Raw genomic sequence first — 23,601 nt, forward strand, 5'->3', positions numbered from 1 at the left:
ATTAAAATTGTTACCATTAAAAAGCGTGACCTTATATCCTATGATTTTGAGTCTGGAGAGATACAAATTTTTGAAAGGACTACCCCCTACAGGCCATGTATGTGAATATCAACTCTTATTTTTTTCTTTGCCATGTGTAAAGGGAGTCTAGTTTTTCCACATTCTGGCTAGTTTTTCACAGTTGACTACAATGAGGGAAAAATGCACATATAAAAACCGGGATTGTGGATTACACTTCAATAGAAAAAACATTTTCTGTTCGTTTTTGGTCTGATAACTTTAGCTTTGTGCGTCACGACTACCAACAAATTTGAACTTGGCCTTAACAAAGCGACTCAAACTCAACTCGCTAAGTACCCTACAGAACATTGACAACATGCAAAAATGAATATAAAAAAGCACAAAATGCAGAAAAGCCCATGCTTTTATAGAAATAGGTTTACCTTTTTCCTCAGCAAGCTCCTGAATAGGCTGCAGTCTATGTGCCTGCTCTGGTATGGAGCATATGGGAAAAGGACAGCCAGAGCGTATCTTAGAACACATACAATAGTGAACAGGCGCTGATATATTACAATCTAGCAGGATCTCATTTCAGAAAGATTGGTAGTAAACTGCCATTGAATAATAAAGTCAAAATTAGCAATGCGGACTAAAGCTTAACCAACACTACCCCCAAATCATATTGCATTGTGCAGTGACTGGGATTTTCATTGCAAATCCTACAGCTTAACATATGATGACCTTCAATACATAAAAACATACACATACATGCCGCACATAAGCCACACATATTGGAAAATACTGCACAGAAACCACACATGCCACAAACACAACACTCGCAAATAGAATACAAGTGGCACACACGTCACATACGCATAGGATACGTGCTGCACACACTGGACAACATGCCACACACACACATAGGACACATCCTGCACACACCACACGCCACTTACACATGCTGCACACAGCTAGGACATCTTCAGTACTACTGTGTGATACTGCACCCTACTGGACACAATAATTATTTCTCCTATAAAACAGGAGGGATAATTACTGACATTGGCCGGTGGGCCCCTCTTCCCTCCAGAATATCGCTAAGATTTACCATTACTTTCTGATTGGTGGGTGGTCTGACTTTTGGGAACCCCACCCATCCACCGATATTGGTTCAGTGCTGCGTCCCCTTCTCAGTTTTACCTGAACAGCAGCTCTCCTAGTCACAGGCTGTTCTGCAGTTCCCTGCACCGCGGGTGGCAGAGAGTGCCACTGTGCAGGGAGAAGCAAGTGCTGGACTGCAGGGATGGTTTTATTTTTTGGATCGGAGGGGGTCCCAGAGGTCAGACGCCTACCAATCAGAAAATGACAGCATATCCTAACAATATTATAGGAATAATGCTTTAAAAGGAAATGGTCTTGACTTTTAAGCCCCATAAATCACCACCATGTCAACATTCCTGTGGTCCACCAGGTCGTGCTATTTCATTACAAGCCAGCTTGGGGACGTCAATCAAGTCTGGAAGGGGCGTCTTTGGGGAATGGACGGCCTGACTCTTCAGCATTGTGGCTTATGGCTGTTTATAAAAGTAGTTTCACTTGGTTTTGCTCCTGACGCAGGTTGCGAAATGTGCGCCGATGTGCTCCATGGGGTGACTTCTCCCATCCATTTCACCATGTCTGCTACAGATAATTTACCTATGTGATATTTTCTATGGTTCATTGCTTTAGCCTGGTTATGGTATGCCACAATTTACAACCACTACATCTTTAGTACTATTGACAGTTTATTTAGTACTATTGGCTGTTATGGGTGGATATCACCCCAGGGTGTTTTAATGTTTTGATCCTATTTGTTTTTGGGTGTGAACTTGTTTGTTCAATTGTATTTAGTAAAGAAAGAGTAACTTTTTCTATGCGAAAGACTTGGACTTGTGTATTTTTGGCTAGCTTGGATAATATTGGTCTAGTGTATACTGTACATTTTTGTACTGATGCTTTATATATTGGTTTTGTTCAGAAAATATATAGGTTAATATATGGTTTACTAGGTTATGCTGTATCAGCCAATATATACAGGGACATCTTTATAAACCTACATATGACAGTTATTACAGCATGATGGTGGTTTAGGGCCTGTTCACATCTGCTTTGTAAGCTCTGTTAGCCGCATCTGACACAGATAACTCCAAAAATGCCGGAAACAATAGTGCAGCATGCTGCGCTATTGTTTCTGGTAAAACCATGGACACCCTGACGGAAACCCAAAGGAACCCATTAAAGTTAATGGGGTCCGTCAGGCACAAATTGTGTCCGTCATGCAACGGAACCAACACTTCCGGTACTTTTGTTGTTCTCCTCCTCTGACGAAGTGGAACAACAGAAACACCAATGCAGGTGTTAACCCAGTCTTAGGGGGCTGAAAAGTCATGGCCGGTTCTTCTTAAAGCCCCTACAACATATAAACTAGCAGCCTAAGAGTCAGTTCACACAGAGTTTTTTTGACGCGGAAACCGCGCCAAAAGACAGCCGAAAATGCATTCCATTGATTTCAATGGGAGGCGGGGGCGTTTTTTTGACCTCCCATTGACATCAATGGGAGGCAGGGGAAGTGTATTTTTACATGCGGCGCTCAATGGCCGCGGTCGAAAAACGCCACGAAAATTGGCGTGCAGGCAGAGCAAAATCTGCCTCAAAATCCCAAATGGAATTTTGAGCCAGATTTTCAGCCTGCAAAAAACTCTGTGTGAACCCAGCCTTAGAGCTTATTATAATTATCTTACCTCTTGTTACTGGTGTACTAAGTTTTGGTTCTACGTTTTGTAACATTGGAACTGGTGTTGGAGCTGAAAAATAAAACAAATACAATTTTTACTTACTTGGAAACAAGACATGCAAGTATCAGTGTGGTCTAAATCTAATCACATTTGTTTGTAATGTTTAATTAAAAAGATATGTTATAGACATGTCTGAAATGTTGGGGTCCCAGCACACAGACTACCACGGACACTACCTTCAGACATATTTCTACGACACAGGTTCAAATACCCTTTAAAAAGAAGGATGTGTGAACCTAATAAAGAACTTAATCCCCCTCCATGACCATTTACAGCCACTTATTTCTGAAAATGCTGGACCTTAAAGTGTAGCTAAACGTTCGACAAACTTCTGACATGTCATAGTGACATGTCAGAAGTTTACATTGGTGGGGGTTCAAGCACTGAGACCCCCACCAACGAAGAACGAAGCAGCTGAAGTGCTCATGTGAGCGCTCAGCCGCTTCGTGTCTGTTCGGCTATTTACGGAAATAAATGTATCGGTGTATGAACTCAATACAAAGTCTATGAGCCCGTATTCCGATACATCGGCTTTCCGGAAAAAGCCGAACAGACACAAAGCGGCTGAGCGCTCACTTGAGCACTTCAGCTGCTTCGTTCTAGCGATTGGTGGGGGTCTCAGTGCTCGGACCCCCGCCAATCCAAACTTCTGACATGTCACTATGACATGTTAGAAGTTTGTCGAAAGTTTAGCTACACTTTAAATATAAAAATGAGGGTTCTTTGAGGACATTTAGCACTGCATTATGCTGTATAAAAATATCATTGGGGTAATCTAAAAAATATTTTTTATTAATTCATCAATATTCTAAATGATGTGTTCCTTATGTGGCACAGCGTGGTAACCCTCTTATGTTAATTTAGTGACATACATAACAATATTCATCGACAATGCTGTCAACAGTCATTCCTATTAATTTATGAATACCACAGATGTATTTAACCCGTATCAGACTCCCAAAAGCCACTTATGTTAGTTTCGTAGTGAATGTACAACTTTCCTAATAGTGACCTATGTAAAGGTCGATCGTCCAGAAAAGAGCAGCCCTATGCGAGAACAGGGAGGAGAGGCCATATCAGGGTAATACAGGGACAGGTTCCCGCAAAAAGGTTACCACCCTACACATGTCTTGTTTTTTTTAACCATATACAGTGCCTTGCGAAAGTATTTACCCCCTTTGTGTTTTTCCTGTCTTGTTGCATTACAACCTGGAATTAAAATGGATTTTATGTAATGGACCTGACAAAATAGTCCACTTTGTTAGGGTTTATTCAGACGAACGGGAAAAACGTCCGTGCAACGCGCGTGATTTGCACGCGCGTTGCACGGACCTATATTAGTCTATGGGGCCGTGCGGACATGTGCGTGATTTTTACTTAGCGTGAGTCCGCTGGAAAAAAGTCACGACATGTCCGTTCTTTCGGCGTTTTTCGCGCATCACGCACCCATTGAAGTCAATGGGTGCGTGAAAACCACGCATGCCACACGGAAGCACTTCCGTGCGAACTGCATGATTCACGCAATAGCTGTCAAAAGGATGAATGAAAACAGAAAAGCACCACGTGCTTTTCTGTTTACAAACATCCATACAGAGTGTCTTTGAGATGAGCGAACCCGGACAAGCGAACTGTACTTCACCGGATTCGGCCGAACTCGTTTTGACCGAACCCGGCAAAAAAATTCCAGGTACGCGACGTCAGAAGATAGTCACTGTCCAGGGTGCTGAAAGAGTTAAACTGTTTCAGCACCCTGGACAGAGATTTCCGATCCCAATATACATGAACGTGTAAAAAAAAAAAAAAGTTCTGACTTACCGATAACTCCCGGCTTCTTGCTCCAGTCTGACCTCCCGGGATGACGATTCAGTCCAAGTGACAGCTGCAGCCAATCACAGGCCAAGCACAGGCTGCAGCCAATCACAGGCCAAGCACAGGCTGCAGCGGTCACATGGACTGCCGCGTCATCCAGGGAGGTGGGGCCAGATGTCAAGAGAGGCGCGTCACCAAGGACGCGTCACCAAGGCAACGGCCGGGAGGGAAGGTCTCGGTAAGTACGTACGATCAGTTAACTCTTTCAGCACCCTGGACAGTGACTGACGTCGACTAGCCTCATCTCTATGATGGCGGCTGCGCAAAAATCACGCAGCCGCGCATCATACACGGATGACACATGGAGCTGTCAAGTGGTTTTTGCGCGCGCAGAATGCCGCGTTTTTGCGTCCGCAAAAACGCCACGTTCGTGTGAATCCAGCCTTAAAGTGGAATGAAAAAAATAAATATATGAAAACACCACATTCAACGTTGTGGTTGAGGTGCAGTTAGAACCTCATATAAAAAAACGTATCAGAAAAACACATGCTTTTTTTTTTACCACGATTTGGTGCGGTTTTTACAGCAACCGCTTAAAAACTCACCAAATAATACATGTGTTTTTTTGGATGCGGTTTTTCGATGCAGTTCTAATTGTACCTCAACCGCAAAGTGTGAATGGATCCAAAGGGTGTTTTCTGGAACTTTTATATTGATGGCCTATCCTTAGAATAGATCATTAATATCCGATCTTTGGGGGTCTGACTCTCAGCACCCGCACTGATCAAGAGACTGAGGGGGCCACAGCAACGAATGGCGCAGCCTCTTCATGGTTTACCAGGCACAGTACTATACACCTCCATAGCGTCTTTGTCTGGGAAAGCCGCTACGATCCCCATTGATGCAACTGAAAACTGTACCGGCGTGCTGATCAAGTGTGGTTGTCAAATTACTTGTTAATGGCCGCACGGTGTTGTGGGTAAAATACTAATTATTTGCAAAATTGTGTGGCCAAGGGGTCTATTTTGCAGGTAGCCAGCAGTATTGACGAGGCCATCGTGGGCACGTCAATGCTGCCCTGTGGGACCCTACCCTAAGGCCACATGCACACAATGCATATGCAGCTTAATACAGTACCAGCAAAGTAATTGAGATTTCAAGTAATCTTATCTACATGTTGCAGAATTTTTCCACTTGTAAATTGACCTGTGGTGCGTATTTTAAATTCCGCAGCATGACAATTTTTCTTGGGTTTCTGTCTTAGAACTGTATCTGACAAGTTTATAAAAAAGCGCACCAAAATACTCAGCATAAAATCTGCACCTGTTTCCGCATCAAAATGTAAAAACTGCACCTTTTAAAAATGCATCAACAAGCCTCATTCAGACGGCAGCATTTTGATCAGCATTTTTCTTTAGGCCTTGTTCACACAGTGAAGATTTTGCATGTATTTTTTTAAGTCAAAACCAGGAATCGAAACAGAAGAAATATATAAAGGAAGGTCTTCTCTCCTGGATCCAATTCTTGTTTTAGCTTAAAAAATGCATGCGAAATCTGCAGCAAATCTTCACTGTGCGAACAAAACCTTAGTATTTGTAAGCTAAATCCAGGAATATAAAGGAAGATGTACAAATCTTTCCATTATACTTTTTCTTTGTGTAGGTTCCACTCATGGTTTTAACTTACTAATTCTGATCCAAAACACTGCTGTCTAAATGAGGACTAACTCATATGTATGTATTTACAGTGGATATATAAAGTCTACACACCCCTGTTAGAATGGCAGGTTTTTGTCATGTAAAAAAATCAGTACAAGATTAATAATTTCACAACTTTTTCCCCCTTTAATGTGACCCATAATCTGTACAATTCCATTGAAAAACAAGCTGAAATCATTTAGAGGGGAAAAATAACAAAACTACAATAATGTGGTTGCATAAGTGAGAACACCCTCTTATAATTGGGGATGTGGTTGTGTTCAGAATTAGCCAATCACATTTAAACTCATGTTAAATAGTAGTCAGTACACAGCTGCCATTATTTAAAGTGATTCTGAGTAACCCCATATAAAGTTCAGCTGTTCTATTAGGATTTTCCTGACATTTTTTTGTTGCATGTGACAGCAAAAGCCATGGTCCGTAAAGGGCTTACAACACATCAAAGGGATCTGATTGTTGAAAGGCATCAGTCAGGAGAAGGGTACCAAAGAATTTCCAAGGTATTAGATATGCCATGGAACACAGTGAAGATGGTCATCAAGAAGTGGATTACATTTGGCACAACAGTGACATTACCAAGAACTGGACATCCCTCAAAACTTGATGAAAAGACAAGACGAAAATTGGTCCGGGATGCTACCAAGAGGCCTACAGAAATATTAAAAGAGCTGCAGGACTTTCTGGCAGGTACTGGTTGTGTAGTGCATGTGACAACAATGTCCAGTATACTTCATATGTTTGGGCTGTGGGGTAGGGTGGCGAGACGGAAGCCTTTTCTAACAAAGAAAAACATCCAAGCCTGGCTATATTTTGCAAAGACCTACATCAAGTCATCAAGTCTGCCAAAAGCATGTGGGAAAACGTGTTATGTTCTGATGAGACCAAAGTTTAACTTTTTGGCCATAATTCCAAAAGGTGTGTTTGTCGCAAAGCCAACACTGCACATCACCAAAAGAACACCATACCCACAGTGACGCATGGTGGAGGCAGCATTATGCTTTGGGGCTGTTTTTCTGCAGCTGGAACTGGGGCTTTAGTCAAGGTGGAGGGAATTATTAACAGTTCCAAGTATCAGTCAATATTGGCACAAAACCTGCAGGCCTCTGCCAATAAGCTGAAGATGAATTTCACCTTTCATGACAACGACCCAAAGCATACCTCCAAATCAACAAAAGAATGGCTTCACCAGAAGGTCAAAGTTTTGGAATGACCCAGCCAGAGCCCAGACCTGAATCCCATTGAAATTCTGTGAGGACTTAAAGAGGGCTGTACACAGGAGATGCCCTCACAATCTGACCGATTTGGAGCGCTTTTGCAAGGAAGAGTGGTCAATAATTGCCAAGTCAAGATGTGCCATGCTGATAGACTTCTACCCAAAAAGACTGAATGCTGTCATAAAGTCAAAGGGTAATTCAACAAAGTATTAGTTTAAGGGTGATATTTATGTAACCACATTATTTTTGTTCTTTATTTTTATTTTTCCACCCTAAAAGATTTCAGTTTGTTTTTCAATACAATTGTACAGATTATAGGTGACATTAAAGGTGGAAAAAGTTCTGAAATGATTCATCTTGGACTGATTTGTAACATGACAAAAACCTGGCGTTTCAACAGGGGTGTGTAGACTTTTTATATCCACTGTATGTATGACTACTTTCCTTAGGTTTGGTACATTGTTCACATGTGACAAATGTCATGTATCACGACCAGACCAAGGTTACAAACATAACACCAGTTTTAAACATGAAGAAAAGCCTTTAATTTCTTCACAATATTGTTTAGGATAGTAGGCATTTATATAATGCCTGTAGTTATATATAGTCATGTAAATGTATGCATGTATATTAGCCACTGCTATAAACCTAACTGCTTCATATTTAATGCCAAGAGTAACTTTTGTGATCAATACATATTTGTGAATGACCACTGCTATCTTCTGAATATCACAGTCTATCTGACGTGTCTTACCTGAATATTTTTGGGCCACTGGTGGTTTGCTGGATAGCTCTTGAATCTAAAACAAGAAACAGTGCTTTTTAGGACTGGTGATTATTTACAATAACAAACTAGTATATCTTCATAGGGAACAGGGGAAGGATTAAAGTGAAACTTTACCTACTAAGGTGTCATACACACGGCCGTGATTTTTTATGGTTGCGTGCATGGGGCCTAAGGCCACTTTCACACGGCAGTATTTTTGTATCAGTATTTGGCAGCCAAAGCCAAGAGTGCAACCTACACGGAGAAAAAGATTTCCACGCCTTATGTTTTTTTTGGACCCACTCCTAGTTTTGGCTTACAAATACTGGTGCCAAATACTGACCAAATTACTGCCGTGTGAAAGTGGCCTAAAAGGGGTAATTATGCAATGTGACTTTGCAGTTGTAGCCACCTTGACTCTGCAGGATCCTATGCACATTGCTGTAATGGAAGAATTGTCGCTTTTCCGGAAGGACAATGGGAAGGGAACTATGCTAATAGTCAATGAACTGTCTTTTAAAAAAAATTGGCAAAATAGGCCATCAATGTTTTAGTCCAGGAAAACCCCTTTTAAATCAGTCCACACTTGTTGGCAATATTGTTGTAAAAAATTTACAAATGTCAATCATATTCATTAATACTGGGGAATTTCTAATCATTGTCACCCCTTTAAAGACCCTGGAGAGTTTTATCCAACTTTATCTCACCTCTACTTGGAGAATTGTCATACAAAACACCGGAAGGTACAAGCATATTGTTATTAATATTTATGCTTCATGTGCTTATGGAGACTATTTTCTGTTCATGTATTTTATCCTCGATTTGCTATGTAACTAATCTCTTTTCTAAACATAAAACCTAAATCAAATATTTTTTATAAAAAAAAAAGAACAAAGGGTCACTTAAGAATAAGCAGATCATAAAGTGATTACACAATTCCCATTCAAATCAATGGGTTGACAGTGTAATGCAGGACCGATCCTCCAGATCGATAGACGCTCCGTTGTAATCGCTCTCCCCTCTATACAAGAGATGAGGATCCTGAGCAGAGGACCTCTATTAACAGAGTTGGATTCACACTCTGTTTGTGGTGGCGTTTTTTGCGTCATTCTTTGTTTCATTTTTTTTAGTGCGGCCAGAAGTTACTTTAAAGTCTATAGTAAAATATAAAAAGCACTACACACAACTGTGTTTTTTGGTCAGTGGTATTTTTTTTCCAAAATGCAGCATGCTCTGGGTATGGTGTTTTTTCAGGTGTTTTTTTCCCATAGGCTTGTCTATAGGACTTAAAAAAACGCCAGAAAAAAATGCATGTTACATTTTCATAACGCTAGCATTTTTTGATGCAGTTTACATTGCCATAAAATTTCTGTGTGTGAATAAGGCATAATAGGTTAGATGGAAATTAGTTTTCTACACTGGACAATCCGTTTCAATTCTAGGGTTTTACTGCTATTTATACTGAACATACATAGATATAGCAAAACGAACTTTCAGGTAAGTGCAACTAGAGAGCGTCATGTTTGTAATAAACACAAACCACACAACCCTGTTGCATACCTGCTCTTTTTGGCATCTAATTAATTTATGTTGCTCCTGAAGTCTGTGTCCAAGTTCATCCAGTCGTTTCTTATAGAATTCATTGGCTGTCTTTTGATCTTCATTCATTGATAATCTTAGCTTTTCAATTTTTGACTGGAGCTAAAAAAAAAAAAAGCAGGTAAACACATAAATACTATTTTATTATTTATTTCTTTACATATTTAAATACACTCGAAATACACTCTCAAATATCTAAGTAGCAAAAATCCCATAGAGAAGAGATCCATGTAAATAATCTCCCTATGAACAGTATGGAGAAAGCTGTCAAATATCAGCGGTTGGGCGCGGACAGCCACAGCGCATACGAGCTGCTGGAAATAAAGTGAATTTTATAAAAACGACTGATCACTGAAAAGTAAGTACTACAGCGATAGAGTCAGGGTCTCGGGCACTACTGTATGATGCCCTCAAATAGGGAAGAAAAAAAACTCTGTTTAGATACAAATAAGGTGGTTAGATAGAGAAGAAAGTGTGCTACTGTTTCACTGTGTATTTTGTTTCAGCAAGTTTTCTATGGTTCCAAAATGCCTGTGTAGCTGAATGGAGACAAATTATGAACAGTTTAGAAATACCTGGTTCCTCTCCTTGTCATGCTCTCCATGAAGTAGATGTATGCGCTTTTCCCACTTTTCTTCCTTCAGGGAAAAAAAATAATAAAATATTGATTTTAATGTGTACCATAATTGTAGAGCATAGTTTAAAATGAAGATCGTAACTATACCTGTATTTCAAGAAGTTCCTTCACACTCTGAATGTCACGTGGACATTGGGATTTAACATCTTCTGTATCACTCTGTGAGCTCTCCTGCAAAATGCCAAGGCCAGATCTCCTGTGCAGACTGTCATTTCTAATTTCATGAAGCTCCTGAAATTGATATTAGTAAATCGTGTGCCAAATCTATAAGTATTAATCCAAATGACATCACAGGTAATAATGAGATACAAATATATTTCTTTGGAACATTGATATTTTCGCCAGATCTGTATGCAGGAGGATGTACGGTGGCAGATGTGGTCAAAGGGATTCTATGTACCACCGTACCATCCTATGTCTGGTGCCGTTTGTATGTAGCTATTCTCCCCTAGCATGCCTCTGTAATATGGCATGGGATGAAGCATGCCATCATTTTTTTCTTTCTCGATCCCACGGAATCCACGTGTTTCCTTATGCAATCAGAGGTATATAGAGGGATGCCCTCTATGGATGCCCTATTACAGCTACTTTTGTATACATGAAATCTAAGACTTGTACTGTAAACATGCATGGTAAATGTCAGACAGTAGCATTTACTAAAGCATGTGAACAGGCCCTAACTGATGTCCCATTCTCCTGTTCTAACTGATGTCTCAGTCTCCTGTTCTAACTGATGTCCCATTCTCCTGTTCTAACTGATGTCCCATTCTCCTGTTCTAACCGATGTCCCATTCTCCTGTTCTAACTGATGTTCCATTCTCCTGTTCTAACTGATGTTCTATTCTCCTGTTCTAACTGATGTTCTATTCTCCTGTTCTAACTGATGTTCCATTCTCCTGTTCTAACTGATGTCCCATTCTACTGTTCTAACTGATGTCCCATTCTCCTGTTCTAACTGATGTCCCATTCTCCTGTTCTAACTGATGTCCCATTCTCCTGTTCTAACTGATGTTCCATTCTCCTGTTCTAACTGATGTTCTATTCTCCTGTTCTAACTGATGTTCTATTCTCCTGTTCTAACTGATGTCCCATTCTACTGTTCTAACTGATGTCCCATTCTCCTGTTCTAACTGATGTCCCATTCTCCTGTTCTAACTGATGTCCCATTCTCCTGTTCTAACTGATGTCCCATTCTCCTGTTCTAACTGATGTCCCATTCTCCTGTTCTAACTGATGTCCCATTCTCCTGTTCTAACTGATGTCCCATTCTCCTGTTCTAACCGATGTCCCATTCTCCTGTTCTAACCGATGTCTCATTCTCCTGTTCTAACTGATGTCCCATTCTCCTGTTCTAACTGATGTCCCATTCTCCTGTTCTAACTGATGTCCCATTCTCCTGTTCTAACTGATGTCCCATTCTACTGTTTTAACTGATGTCCCATTCTACTGTTCTAACTGATGTCCCATTCTACTGTTCTAACTGATGTCCCATTCTCCTGTTCTAACTGATGTCTCAGTCTCCTGTTCTAACTGATGTCCCATTCTCCTGTTCTAACTGATGTCCCATTCTCCTGTTCTAACCGATGTCCCATTCTCCTGTTCTAACTGATGTTCCATTCTCCTGTTCTAACTGATGTTCTATTCTCCTGTTCTAACTGATGTCCCATTCTCCTGTTCTAACTGATGTTCTATTCTCCTGTTCTAACTGATGTCCCATTCTCCTGTTCTAACTGATGTCCCATTCTCCTGTTCTAACTGATGTTCTATTCTCCTGTTCTAACTGATGTCCCATTCTCCTGTTCTAACTGATGTCCCATTCTCCTGTTCTAACTGATGTCCCATTCTCCTGTTCTAACTGATGTCCCATTCTACTGTTCTAACTGATGTCCCATTCTACTGTTCTAACTGATGTCCCATTTCTCCTGTTCTAACTGATGTCCCATTCTCCTGTTCTAACTGATGTCCCATTCTCCTGTTCTAACTGATGTCCCATTCTCCTGTTCTAACTGATGTCCAATTCTCCTGTTCTAACTGATGTCCCATTCTCCTGTTCTAACTGATGTCCCGTTCTCCTGTTCTAACTGATGTCCCATTCTCCTGTTCTAACTGATGTCCCATTCTCCTGTTCTAACTGATGTCCAATAATGCGACTGCCTATAATTCCCTAAATCATGAGCTTGTGTATCTACAGACTGAAGGTACACTTTAACTGCAGCCCATCAGTATGATTGGTGGCTAGCTCGTCCATTCACAAAAATACAGATTTAGATCTAGCTCAGTCTGTCTATAAGTATCATTAGGTGATGATCAATGATGATAGATGATAAAAGGAAAACAGTAACGGATACTTACTTTTTCTAAGCAGGTGTTCTTAGATGTCACTTCTTTAAGCTCTTTCATAAACATCCCCCTTACTTTGTTTAATTCATCTTCAAATTTGTCCCTTTCTTCTATTTTCCAATCGTCAAACTTTTTTAAAAGATCATGTTCAATTGTTCTCTTATGTTCATTTTCCTGTATCTATAGAAAAAGGATTCACGAGTGTTTGAAGAACAGCATAATAAACAGCACTAGTATTCGGTGATTCGGCATTGGGTAAACTATAGAGGTATCAAAAGAGACTACCCTCTTTTAATTCAGAATGCCCTAATAGCATATTTAAAAATTGATTTTCTAAGTATTTATGTCAACACAATAACCACCCTACTACTACATACAACCTATTTACATATATATATATATATATATATATATATATACATACATACACACATATATACACACACTAGTCCTTCTCAATGAATTAGAATATCAATCAAAAAGTTAATTTATTTCAGTAATTCAATTCAAAAAGTGAAACTCATATATTCTATAGATTCATTACACACAGAGTGATCTATTTCCAGCATAGTTAACAGTTAAAGAGGCTCTGTCACCAGATTTTGCAACCCCTATCTGCTATTGCAGCAGATAGGTGCTGCAATGTAGATTACAGTAACGTTTTTATTTTTAAAAAACGAGCATTTTTGGCCAAGTTATGACCATTTTTGTAGTTATGCAAATGAGGCTTGCAAAAGTCCAAGTGGGTGTGTTTAAAAGTAAAAGTCCAAGTGGGCGTGTATTATGTGCGTACATCGGGGCGTTTTTAATACTTTTACTAGCTGGGCGCTCTGAAGAGAAGTAACATCCTCTTCTCTTCAGAACGCCCAGCTTGTGACAGTGCAGATCTGTGACGTCACTCACAGGTCCTGCATCGTGACGGCCACATCGGCACCAGAGGCTACAGTTGATTCTGCAGCAGCATCAGCGTTTGCAGGTAAGATCGACTTACCTGCAAACGCTGATGCTGCTGCAGAATCAACTGTAGCCTCTGGTGCCGATGTGGCCGTCACGATGCAGGACCTGTGAGTGACGTCACAGATCTGCACTGTCAGAAGCTGGGCGTTCTGAAGAGAAGAGGATGTTACTTCTCTTCAGAGCGCCCAGCTAGTAAAAGTATTAAAAACGCCCCGATGTACGCACATAATACACGCCCACTTGGACTTTTACTTTTAAACACACCCACTTGGACTTTTGCAAGCCTCATTTGCATAACTACAAAAATGGTCATAACTTGGCCAAAAATGCTCGTTTTTTAAAAATAAAATCGTTACTGTAATCTACATTGCAGCGCCTATCTGCTGCAATAGCAGATAGGGGTTGCAAAATCTGGTGACAGAGCCTCTTTAATGATAACCCAAAATTTAGTGTCTCAGAAAATTAGAATATTATATAAGCCCAATTTCAAAAATGATTTTTAATACACAAATGTAAACCTACTGAAAAGTATGTACAGTATATGCCCTCAATACTTGGTGGGGGCTCTTTTCCATGAATTACTGCATCAATGCGGCGTGGCATGGGGGGCGATCAGCCTGTGGCACTGCTGAGGTGTTATGGAAGCCCAGGCTGCTTTGATATCGGTCTTCAGCTCGTCTGCATTGTGGGGTCTGGTGTCTTTCATCTTCCTCTTGACAATACCCTATAGATTCTCTATGGGATTTAGGTCAGGCGAGTTTACTGGCCAATCGAGCGCAGTGATACTGTGGTTATTAAACCAGGTATTGGTAGTTTTGGCAGTGTGGGCAGGTGCCAAGTCCTGCTGGAAAATGAAATCAGCATCTCCATAAAGCTTGTCAGCAGAGGGAAGCATGAAGTGCTCGAAAATTTCCTGGTAGACGGCTGCGCTGACACTGGACTTGATGTAACACAGCTGAAGGCCGCTATAAAAGTAACCTGGGCTTCCATAACACCTCAGCAGTGCCACAGGCTGATCGCCTCCATGCCACGCTGCATTGATGCAGTAATTCATGCAAAAGGAGCCCCGACCAAGTATTGAGTGCATATACTGTACATACTTTTTAGTAGGCCAACATTTCGGTATTAAAAATCATTTTTGAATTGGGCTTATATAATATTCTAATTTTCTGAGACAAAAAATTTTGGGTTTTCATTAACTATTAGCCATAATCATCACCAGATTTGAGTCTATGGAGGGATCCGTGAAAACGGAACAAAATAGGACATGTTCTATTTTTCAATGGACCCTTCACACGGTATGTTGAAGTAACGGCCCCATTGAATTACATAGGTCTGTGTGACGACGTTGTTTCAACGGCCATCACATGGATGTATTCAACGCTCATGTGAATCAGGCCTAAGTCTGTAATATTCATTTAGCACAGTTTTAAATGTCTTGTAATTCAAGGGCCACTTGCTGCCACGTTGACAAATAACATGGCAACATTTGGTCATGAGCGAATCACAGGTCTGACTTCTTTTGAAGGTCTCATCTTCACCCATAAAGGAACTTTGAGGTAGCGTTGAGGTAATTTTGTGATTTTACTGCAACAAAATGTCAGAGTAGAAAGATTTAGCCTTAAATGAAGACTAAACGCAAAACCAAGATAAAGGTCTGAACCTACACAAGAATCCAGCCAGTAATGAAGAAGTGTCCTATTTCGTTTTCATACTATATTAATTCTGCATTGCTGCATTTACTTAGTTTAAGACATGTTACCTGTGAAAGTTTCTCCAAATGAGCCGCTTGTTCCGTCTCCAGCTGACTTCTGGTCTGCTGTAATTCCTCTTTCAGACAGTTTATTTCATACTGCAGTTTATTACTTGGCTGGATATTTTGCTTTCCTTTATGAAGAAAAGAGAACACAATATTAATTTACTATGAGTATACGCAGCTGTTTCTGTATTTCTCATTATTTTCTATAGAGAGCGACCATACAGGGACAGCATTCTCTTCCGAGGACGGTTACCTGGAGTCCCTTAACGCTTTTACAGACACTTTTATATGCCATAAGACTTAAAGGGGTATTTCCATTTCAGACATTTACGGGATATCCACAAGATTTTTTATTAATGTCTGATAGGTGCTGGCACATGTCACACCTTCATTTATTCTGTGCCTGGATTTAGCTGTTGGCTTATAAGACTGGACGGGGACCCCCCATTCTCCATAGGTCCTTTGAATATGCCATTGATGCGTGATAGATGCTGGCACATGCGACCTCTATATTTATTTATTCTGCGCCTGTATGTATCGGCCACCCTTAGATGGGACCCCTGCCGTTCCTGTGGATATGCCATAAATGCTGAGGTGGAAATGCCCCTTTAATAAGCGGAAAACCACTGAGAAGGTTTACTGTAAAATTACTTTTAACTCCTTAACGACATGTCACGTACTGGTACGTGACAGCCGTTAAGAGAAGTATGGAGCGGGGGCGCCCTCTCAAACTCGCCATCGCGCCTCCCCTCCCCCCTGCGATCGGCCGGTGAAAATGATTGTCATTGCAGCCTGGGGGCCTAATAAAGGCCCCCAGGTCTGCCACCTTAGTACTCCTTCGAAGCTCTGCCTCCGGCAGGGCCTCAAAGGCGACTATCAGAATCACAATATACTGCAGTGCATTAGTATTGCAGTATATCATGTAAGTGATCCAACGATCCCTGGTTCAAATCCCCTATGGGGACTAATAAAAGAAGTAAAAAACAGTTAAATAAAGGTTTTTTTTATGTTCCAAAAAAAAAAAAAAGTACTAAAAGTTCCAAACAAAAAAACCTTTTCCCATTTTTCCCCGAAAACAAAAGTTAACATAACTGGTATCACTGCGTCTGTAAAAGTCCAAACTATCACAATATAGCGTTGTTGTATACTCGGTGAACGCCGTAAAAAAAATAATATATAAAACATGCAAATTGCTGTTTTTTGGACACCTTAGCTCTCCAAAAAATTTTTAATAAAAAGTGATCAAAAAGTCACATGTACCCCAAAATGGTATCGGTGAAAACTACAGCTCGCCCTGCAAATTTAAGCCCTCACATCGCTCAGAATATGGAGACACAAAACATTAACTTTTTTTTAGCAAATACTTTTATTTTTTAAGTGGTAAAACATAAATCAAAACATATGAATTCGGTATCGTCATAATGGTATCAATCTGTAGAATATGGTGTATATGTAGTTTTTACCGCCGTCGTAAAAACAAAACCCCCCAAAAAAATGTCGTAATCGCTGTTTTTTGCCCATATCACTCCACAAATAATTTTTTTTCAGCTTCCCAGTACAATATGCAGTACAATGAATGGTTCCACGAAAAACTTCAACGTGTCCTGCAAAAAACAAGCCCTTATATGGCTGTGTCGATGAAGAAATAAAAAAAGTTATGGCTTTTGGAAAGCAGGGAGGAAAAAACTCAAATTGGCCGTGTCCTTAAGGGGTTAATAAATTGCTGGTAAACGGCAAAATAAACAAATTTCAAGCATTTCTTTGAATAACCTTTGTGCTTCTTTTATCTCTTGTGAAGCCTACTCCTTCTCAGAGAATAAACAGTAAAATCCTCTATTCTAGATGCTGCAGGAGTCTAGCTGTGTAGTCTGGACCGCCCCCATCACTGCTCTTCGGATGTAGTAAGGCTGGGTTCACACGACCTATTTTCAGACGTAAACGAGGCGTATTATGCCTCGTTTTACGTCTGAAAATAGGGCTACAATACGTCGGCAAACATCTGCCCATTCATTTGAATGGGTTTGCCGACGTACTGTGCAGACGACCTGTCATTTATGCTTCGTCGTTTGACAGCTGTCAAACGACGACGCGTAAATTGACTGCCTCGGCAAAGAAGTGCAGGGCAGTTCTTTGCAACGTAATTTGAACCGTTCTTCATTGAACTCAATGAAGAGCAGCTCAAGATATACGAGCGTCACAGACGCCTCGTATATTACGAGGAGGAGCATTTACGGCTGAAACGACGCAGCTGTTTTCTTCTGAAAACAGGCTGTCATTTAAGCCGTAAAAGGCAGCTAGCGTGTGAACATACCCTTAGGGCTTATGCATACTTCCGTATTATGAATACATACAACCTTTTAGTTGTCCCAATACAGTGCCCACAGAAGTCCGTAGGGCCCTAAAGTATCTCCACGGCTCCAACTTCACATGGAGTAAAAAAATTGTGCCATGTTCCCTTAGCGCCATATAACGGAGCTATTATTTATTCAGCTTTTTTATCCACAAAATGTTTATCTTTTCCAGAATAATAAAACAGCTAACAACTAGCATGGTAGGAAAGCATCATCAATGACATAGTTACTGGTTATTTTTTGGTTAGGGTAAATTTACACACGGCAGATATGTTAGGCTATGTTCACACTTAACAAAAAACGGCTGAAAATACAGAGCTGTTTTCAAAGGAAAACAGCTCCTGATTTTCAACCGGTTTTTAATCAAACTAGCATTTTTTATGGCTGTTTTTGGAGCTGTTTTTGGAGCTGTTTTTCTATTGAGTCAATGAAAAACGGCTCAAGAAGTGACATGCACTTCTTTTTACGTCCTGTTTTTTTATGCCCTGTTTTTTGAAAATGAGGCGTAAAAAAACGCCCAGTCGGAACAGAACGCCATATTTCCCATTGAAATCAATGGGCAGATGTTTGTAGGCGTTCTGCTTTTGATTTTTCAGCCGTTTTTCGGAACGTTTACGGCCCGAAAATAAGTCGTGTGAACATACCCTCACAGCAATTTAATTTCTGCAGCAAGCACATGGATTTCTGCAAATGGGACAGTCGTAGAATTTTCTGCAACAAACCTGTCGCTTGTGAACTTCACCTAAAGCTATTTATCCTGCTAGAGACAAGAACACGGTTATCATTAACGTTGTTTTGTCCCTCTAAAAACAGACATAATGCAATGGTGAAATAACTGAAACTGCCTGGCTAACCATGAAATTTACAGAGTGAAAATGAAGGTTTTATTTTGTTAAAAATGACACTGCGTCAAATTAAATGATATTCAAAGGTGAGAAGGTTTTTCTTGGCTTCAGTTATCTGCACAGCCAGATCTACCTCTTCTGACATACCTTTCATCTCTTTTGTGCTACCAACTACTGTACAGGCTTTCATCCGAGAAAACAGGCTGGCAGGCAACTAATGAAATGTTCTGCTTCATCAACAAGGGCATTCATGTCTGATATGAGGAAGAGTGCCAACAGAGCAGAACTCTTACAGAAGCTGCCGAACAACTATATTGAGCACTTCTTACACAACCTTCCTCCACTGAAGGGGGCTTTACTTTGTCTGACACTCGGCTGTTTATAAAAATGTCAAAGGACACTCAAAATATCCAATATATTGAGGATGCTTTTATAAGCAAAAATTCGGCAAGAAATACTGCACAGGTAACCAATTGTGCTGATTGTGATTTCATGAGTAAGACTGCAGAAACACAAAGTCATAATCATAGGAAAGGCCCATACCTTTATATCTGGCCTGCCTAAAGTGAGAAGTTCTCTCCTGATACACACTTCTTCACATAAAAGCAATGATAAGGTGCTTGAGTCTAAATACTTGTTCACAAAGAGCAGTTTCGCTACAGATAAAAGAAAGATCCAATAGAGATCCTCGTTTTTCAAAAACTGCATTGTGTAAAGAGGGTCTAATCGACTATGCGAGTGCAAATAATAGCAGCAGGTGACCAAACTCCTACCCATGAAGGATGTCAGGAGTGCATCAGTAAGATGATCCCTCTAAGTCAATCAGCGAAAGGATACGGTTTTACATACAGCTCAGTGGACCGTTAAATGGTTGCTTCATTTTTGTTTTCTGAGCTGCGCCAATGATGTCACGTCGACACACGTGACCGCAGCAGCCACCGCTGGGGCCAGTGATTGGCTGCAGTGGTTACACGTCGACGTGACATCATCGCTGCAGCTCAGAAAACAATGACCGGCGACAAGCAACAGGATTTAACCCCTTCCCCCTGCTTGCATTCTGGGCCCTAATGACCAAGCAATTTTTTAGTTTTTCCATCGTCACATTCAAAGAGCTATAACTTTTTTATTTTCATGTGGACATGGCTGTATGAGGACTTGTTTTTTGCGGGATGAGTTGTATTTTTCAATGGCACCGTTTTGGGCTATATAGAATTTTTTTATTAACTTATTTTTTGGGGGGGATATAAAAAAAAACAGCAATTTAGCCATTGTTCTATGCATTTTACATTTACGCCGTTTACTGTGTGGCGCAAATAACATGCTACCTTTATTCTATGGGTCCCTACGATTACGGCGATACCAAATATGTATAGTCTTTTTATGTTTTACTACTTTTGCAGAATAAAAACACTTTTGAAATAAAATAATTTTATTTTGCATCGCTGCTTGCCAAGAGCCATAAATTTTTATTTTTCCGTCAATGTCGCCATATGAGGGCTTGTTTTTTGCGGGCCTTCATTGCTACCATTTTGGGGTACATGGGACTTATTAATTAACCTTTTATTATTATTATTATTTGGGGGGGAATGGGAAAAAATAGCAATTTTGCCGTTGGTTTTTGCGGTTTTGTTTTTTTTACGGCGTTCACCTTGCGGTTAAAATAATATGCTAACTTAATTTTTTTACACTTTTACTAAATAAAACCATTTTTATGGCAAAAAAATTGTTTTATTTTTTTTTAATGTGTATTTTTATTAATTTTTATTTCACATTAATTATTTTTTCAGTCTCACTAGGAGACTTCCCTATGCGATCTTTAGATCGCAGCTATAATGCTTTGGTACACTTTGTATACCAGAGCATTATTGCCTGTCAATGTAAAACTGACAGGCATCTATTAGGACATGCCTCTGGAACGTCCTAATAGGTATATAGCCAGGGCAGACCTAGGGGCCTTTGTTAGGCCCCCGGCTGCCATGGCACCCCATCGGATGCCGGCAATTGCATTTGCAGGCCGCCGTTGGGTGACAGAGGGAGTTCCCTCCCTCTGTAAACAACTTAAATGCAGCGGTCGCTAATGACCGCAGCATTTGAGGGGTTAAACGCCCGCGATCGAAGTAAACTTTGATCGCTACCGTTGGAGCAGGAGCCCGGCTGTCATCAGACAGCCGAGCCCCGGCTCCAGCTTACATGGGAGAACCGTGCAGAACGTTGATTAGGCAGCCATGAAAAGGCGGCGGCCTAGAATAAAGCACCTTAATGACTGCTGTGAAAATGCGTATCGCCGGTCATTAAGGGGTTAACAGGTAAGTAATGCTTATTTTAATACTTTATACATTTCCCCTCTTGGTCCGTTTTTTTCTGGACAACTCCCTTAAGGACGCAGCCTATTTTGGACAAGGGGACGTAGCGGTTCCAAGAGCCAATTTTTTTTATTTTTCTGTCAAAGTAGCCATATAAAGCCTTATTTTTTGCGGGACAAGATGTATTTTCTATTGGTACCATTTTCGGGGGAACATAAAGTTAGGTCCAGAATTATTTGGACAGTGACACAATCTTCATAATTTGGGCTCTGCAAGCCACCATAATGGATTTGAAATGAAACAACTGAGATGCAACTGAAGTGTAGACTTTCAGGTTTAATTCAAGGGGTTGAATAAAAATATCCTGTGAAACGTTTGGGAATTGCAACCATTTTTCTACACAGCCTCCTCATTTTGGGGGCTCAAAAGTAATTGGACAAATTAACATTACCATAAATAAAATGTTTTTTTTAACACTTTGTAGACAATCCTTTGCAGGCAATGACTGCCTGAAGTCTGGAAGCCATGGACATCCCCAAACCCTGGGTTTCCTCCTTTGTGATGCTTTGCCAGGCCTTTACTGCAGAGGTCTTCAGTTGTTGCTTGTTTGTGGGTCTTTCTGCCTTAAGTTTTGTCTTAAGCAAGTGAAATGCAGCTCGATCGGGTTGAGATCTGGGGATTGACTCGGCCATTGCAGAATATTCCACTTCTTTGCCTTTAAAAACTCCTGGGTTGCTTTCAGAGTATGTTTTGGGTCATTGTCCATCTGTAATGTGAAGCGACGTCCAATCAACCTTGCTGCATTTGGTTGAATCGGAGCAGAAAGTATATCCCTGAACACTTCAGAATTCATCCGGCTGCTTCTGTCTTCAATCACAACATCAATAAACACTAGTGACCCAGTGCCTTCGGCAGCCATGCATGCCCATGCCATCACACTGCCTCCGCCATGTTTTACAGAGGATGTGATGTGATATGATGCCTCCTCCATACTTTCTTCGTCCGATCATTCTGGTACAGGTTGATCTTAGTTTCATGCTGTTCCAGAACTGGGCTGGCTTCTTTACAAGTCTAATCTGGTCTTTCTATTTCCGAGGCTGATTAATGGTTTGCTCCTTGTGGTGAACCCTCTGTATTTGCTCTCATGAAGTCTTCTCTTTATGGTAGACTTAGATACTGATACACCTACTTCCAGGAGAGTGTTCTTCACTTGGGTAGATGTTGTGAAGGGGTTTTTCTTCACCATGGAAAGGATTCTGCGATCATCCACCACTGTTATCTTCCATGGACGTCCAGGCCTTTTGGAGTTCACGAGATCACCAGTGCGCTTTTTTTTTTTCACGAATGCACCAAATAGTTGATTTGGGCACTCCTAAAATTTGTGCTATCTCTCTGATGGATTTCTTCATTTTATTCAGCCTAATGATGGTCTGTTTCACTTGCATTGAGAGCTCCTTTGACTTCATGTTGTGGGTTCACAGCAACAGTTTCCAAATGCAAATGCCACCCCTGGAATCAACTCCAGACCTTTTAACTGCTTAATTGATGATGTGAACATGCCATGCAGCCCATTAAATAGCTTTTGAGATAACTGTCCAATTACCTTTGGTCCTTTGAAAAAGAGGCAGCTACATATTAAAGAGCTGTTATTCCTAAACCCTTCCTCAAATTAGGATGTGAATACCCTCAAATTAAAGCTGAGAGTCTGCACTTTAAGCCCATATTGATTATATAACTGTATATTCAATATGTTTTGGTAACAGCTAAAATGCCAAAACTTGTGTCACTGTCCAAACAATTCTGGACCTAACTGTATAATGTATTGTGTAACTTTTATTCACTTTTTTGGGGGAGGTAGGAAAAAAATAACATAAATTCTGCCATTGTTGTTTGAGTTTTGTTTTAACGGAGTTCACTGTGCGCTATAATTGTCAAGATAACTTTATTCTGTTTGTCATTACCATTACAGCAATAGCAAATATATATAATTTTTTATGTTTTTTTACTTTTGTCCAATAAAAACACTTTTTTAGAAAATATATATTTTTTTGTGTTGCTGCATTCAAAGACCAGTATTATTTTTATTTTTCTGTCAAAGTAACTCCATGAGTGCCTGTTTTTTGCGGACCGAGTTGTATTTTTCATTGGTACCATTTTCAGGTGCATACAATTTTTTTTTATTCCTTTTTATTCTGTTTTTTAAGAGACGGAATAATCAAAAAACAAGAATTTTGGGATTAATTTTTTTTCCACGGCGTTCATCGTGTGTGATGAATATTGTAGTCATTTTATAGTACGGGTTTTTACAAATGCAGAAATACCAAATATGTATAATTTTTGATGTTTAAAACTTTATTTCAAAATAAAGGGCTTTATACAGGGAGAAGATGACTTTCTTTTTTGTTTTCACTTTTTATATTTTTCTACAACTTTTTAAAAAAATTATTAACTTTTTTTGGCCCAATATGT

General features: G+C 40.2%; 1 protein-coding gene across 3 annotated transcripts in view; it reads right to left on the reverse strand.

Annotated features, from left to right (window-relative positions):
* The window catches only part of DZIP1 (DAZ interacting zinc finger protein 1), a 48,222-nt gene that overhangs the window by 18,913 nt on the left and 5,708 nt on the right, over nt 1–23,601 (reverse strand). For 2 of the 3 annotated variants that reach the window (XM_075852390.1, XM_075852389.1), the window contains exons 4-11: nt 15,637–15,761; nt 12,930–13,097; nt 10,665–10,808; nt 10,516–10,578; nt 9,902–10,042; nt 8,330–8,375; nt 2,781–2,843; nt 444–491 (exon numbers count right to left, since the gene is read on the reverse strand). In XM_075852390.1, the coding sequence (XP_075708505.1) occupies nt 444–491; nt 2,781–2,843; nt 8,330–8,375; nt 9,902–10,042; nt 10,516–10,578; nt 10,665–10,808; nt 12,930–13,097; nt 15,637–15,761 (798 nt within the window). The remainder of the gene's footprint in view (nt 1–443; nt 492–2,780; nt 2,844–8,329; nt 8,376–9,901; nt 10,043–10,515; nt 10,579–10,664; nt 10,809–12,929; nt 13,098–15,636; nt 15,762–23,601) is intronic. The other variant, XM_075852391.1, reaches the window with a different exon arrangement.

The sequence above is a fragment of the Rhinoderma darwinii genome, chromosome 2 (assembly GCF_050947455.1).
Source record: "Rhinoderma darwinii isolate aRhiDar2 chromosome 2, aRhiDar2.hap1, whole genome shotgun sequence".
Classification (NCBI taxonomy): domain Eukaryota; kingdom Metazoa; phylum Chordata; class Amphibia; order Anura; family Rhinodermatidae; genus Rhinoderma; species Rhinoderma darwinii.